Source organism: Nelumbo nucifera, chromosome 1 (genome assembly GCF_055504915.1).
Source record: "Nelumbo nucifera cultivar China Antique chromosome 1, China Antique-T2T, whole genome shotgun sequence".
In the NCBI taxonomy this organism is placed as follows: domain Eukaryota; kingdom Viridiplantae; phylum Streptophyta; class Magnoliopsida; order Proteales; family Nelumbonaceae; genus Nelumbo; species Nelumbo nucifera.
This window is the reverse complement of record NC_142649.1, coordinates 98,802,760-98,806,140: the sequence shown is the minus strand read 5'-3', so window position 1 is coordinate 98,806,140 and position 3,381 is coordinate 98,802,760. Positions and strand designations below refer to the sequence as shown.

The 3,381-nt window shown below is 42.0% G+C and overlaps 1 protein-coding gene across 1 annotated transcript; it reads right to left on the bottom strand.

Annotated features, from left to right (window-relative positions):
- Window positions 1-970: 970 nt before the first annotated feature.
- LOC104610540 (hydroxyproline-rich glycoprotein family protein) lies at window positions 971-1,980 on the bottom strand. Its single transcript, XM_010277201.3, has 2 exons — window positions 1,605-1,980; window positions 971-1,454 (listed from the first exon to the last, which is right to left on the bottom strand). The coding sequence occupies exons 1-2, from the start codon at window positions 1,836-1,838 to the stop codon at window positions 1,311-1,313; spliced, it is 378 nt and encodes a 125-aa protein (XP_010275503.1). The 5' UTR covers window positions 1,839-1,980; the 3' UTR covers window positions 971-1,310.
- Between the last annotated feature and the right edge of the window lie 1,401 nt (window positions 1,981-3,381).

Sequence of the window (3,381 nt, the reverse complement as noted above, 5' to 3'; positions counted from 1 at the left end):
AAGTGAATGCATAGAGAGGAAAGTGACAGACAGATGGAAAACAAATCGGGTGTTCTCCAATGTGAATGTGAATTGTTTTTCTTATTATAACCATCTGATTTGAAAACAAATTGAATTTCTGTGTTTTTAGTTTATAGAACATATTTACATCTGGGAATTATCTTTACTCCAATATAATAATATTTGTTTCTGTTTTAGAAGTCATTATTTTGATGAATTTGATTTTTAAAAACATGTATCAATTTTTTCGAACAAAACAAATTTGTTTTTGTGTTTTTGATTATCAAGACAAATTAAAATAACATGTTGCAAGTTTTTTGCTAGGGTGATTATGAAAACAAAAACATTACCACACAACCAAGAACAGTAGGGACTGACTATGAAACAGTGTCATCATTTTTCCATGCTCTCTCTCTCTCTCTCTCAGTGAGATCAAAAGAACGAATTCTTGCTGCGCCTATTAATTCTGAATCCCCTGCGAGCTGCAAAAGGACTCAAACAACAGTATGCATTCTTCACTCTTCTCGTCCCTTCCTCCTTTGAGTCCCTTTCCATTCTTCTAGTGCCGTGCCCATCTAAAACTCTGTGAGTGCCACTATTTGTTTTGACGTGGGTAAGGTAGATAGTAAGTAAAGGAAATTTCACACTGAGGGCTGGTGAGAACCCATTGGATTGGGATTAACGTAACTTCATCTGTTGCCGAATACATTGCATGTACTGTGGGCAAATCCAGCATTCTGGAATCTACCGAAAATATCATTCAGAAAGATTTCATCATTTGATCAAACAGTGCAGCTCTACCAGCAATAGCAAATACCATTTCCCTGGAATAAAAAGAACCCATCTTCTTTCTATTATAGCCGGAGATATGGGTTTGATTTGTATGGTTATTAATCAGTAGCCACCGGCCAGCTCTACTCTCTGTTTCTAGGCGAAAGATCAATCAAAAAACAAATTAGAAAGGAAGAAGGGAAAGAAGACAAGGACTGATTCTAGATTTAAATTTCTAATCCATTTTACAATCAGATATCAGAAAAGAACTTACATTTTCCCTCTCATTGAGGTAGGATACAAATAACAAATTGGTTTAGAAACAATGGTTTTACAAGGTGGAATCTACATCAATTTAATTAATTGGTGTAGAAGTGATGATGAACACCCTATCTTTGTTTCTTGTTGGAACAGATCGAGGATGAATGCATTCATTTACATAGTTAATTAAATTGAATCTCCGTAGCCTACATGATACACCTTATTATGAAATGAGATGACCTCCCCTGCGCCTGCGTTGCGTTAACATTGAGGTACTGCTATATAGGCGGCGGTTTCTCCACAACCACCACGATCTTCTCCTCTCGCGGTGGCTCACACGGACAAGGCAGTGCTATAAACTTTGGGATCTGATCGCCGGGCATTAGTACTGGAAAGCTCTCATTTTGCTTCTGTTCGGAACTCTGTCGAATATATGAAACCCCAACATGGAAAAGTGGCAAAAGGAGAAAAATATCACATTAACAGTTGAAAAATCCAAAACCCAACAGGTAAATGCAAAATATCTGCCTATCTAGAGAGAGAGAAAGAGTGAGTAAAGTACTCTGGCATACCATGAAAGGAGGTCCAGATTTGGAAGGTGATTGAGCGGTGTCTGTATCGGGATCGGTGGTGTCTTCCGAGAAAGCTCCACGGAGGGATCGAAGCTTGTCCCAGTGGTAGCAACAGGAGAAGACGCCACTCAGGCAGAATATGACGATCAAGAGGAGGGCTGTACCGAGAGGGAAGCCCAGGGACGGCCGGGATGCATCCACATGATGGGGTGGCGTCAAAGCTTGATTCTCCATTTCCCCGCCTCGTTCCTTCTCTCATATGGGTAACCACTGACCAGCAACCAGCAGCAAAACAGAAGAAGAAGAAGAAGAAGAAGAAGAAGAAGAAGAGTGGTCTTCTTCGATGGAGGAGTGAATGAAAGTATGGAGGAGGGGATGGTGGAGGTGAGAATTTATGGAGGATTGTTCGGTGCAAAGTCGTGTAAAGTGGGTTCAGTCCTGTCAAGGACATTGTACGGAGTGGGACAGCGTAGCGGGTCCTACCAGCACGGTGCCACTACGAACATGATTAAATGAATGTTTTGTGTTTGATACTTTGATTGAAAGAAAAAAACAGACTGTGTAGAGTGGAAAGGGTAAAATTGTTGGTGTGGTGTAGTAGAAAGTGGGAGCTGTGACAGACAGATGCCCTTCAAGCGGAGCCACCAAAATGCGGTGTCCGCACCGCCCGCCCTTCACTGTCACGGCTCCGCCCAGTCCTTTTCTCCCAGATCACTCCCTTCCCATTCCCTAGAGAATTGATAGAAACCATTTCGTGTGGAATTTGAATTTGAAAAATACTTTGCATAAAGCTGATGAAACTGGTCAGTATCCCAACTTGTTTTCAATCGTTATTTACTCTAGTCTTTCTTCTTCCCCATTCCTCACTCTAACTTTGATCTTAGTTCTTATTATGAATATGGATAGATCGCTTACAAGTAAACATTAAGATGTGACTCATGGCCACTGGCCGCTGGGTCGGATATCCTCCCTCGTTCCAACTGAACTGAACCTAAATTTGATCTGGGTCAAGCTTTGAACTTCACAGCCCTGTTACAGAGCAAACCAATTCTACCTTCAGATGGAATCAGGTTGGGACTGGTTTAGATCGAGTCAAAAGTTGCTACCGAAGCCACATGGTAATGTTGGGGGAGTGTAGCTCTACACACAGACAGAGTATGATCCATCAACCACCTTGCTTATTAATTAGGTTGAAGCGTATCGACCTGAACCTCGAGAAGTCAGGTGGGTTCGCGCGGCTGGCAGGCAAGAGTGGGTCAAGGGGTTGCTACCGTCATGGAGATGGAGATAATTCCACCAAAATTTCGCTAGCTCTGGTACACTCTGTACTCAGTACCGTCCTCTCTTTTAGAATTTGCCACTAGTGCTAAGCAATTTTGACGGCCCTAATGACGCCAAGTTGCTCCGAAGAGAGCTGAAAATTGTTTCCTGTTTGTAATTGGTTTGATGTCCATTCATTTCTGTCTTTCATTTTCGGTTGGCCTCAAATCTTATCACCAAGACCTAACCAACCACACATGTACAGTAGTGAGTACAGATGGTTTTCATTTCTTCCCATGAATGCTGTATTGGAGTAATGGCCATAGCCATAGCCACAGCCATCCATTCCCCAATATCTGCGCTATTTCCACGTAGTTTCCTGGATGTCCTTGTTCTTTTATATCCCCATGAACCTCAGACGCCCAAACCCCAAAACTGGACCAGGGAAGGAAAATCCTTGATGATCGAGGTGCCTTTTTTACTTTTTCTTTTTCCTGTTGAATTCACAAAACCAAGC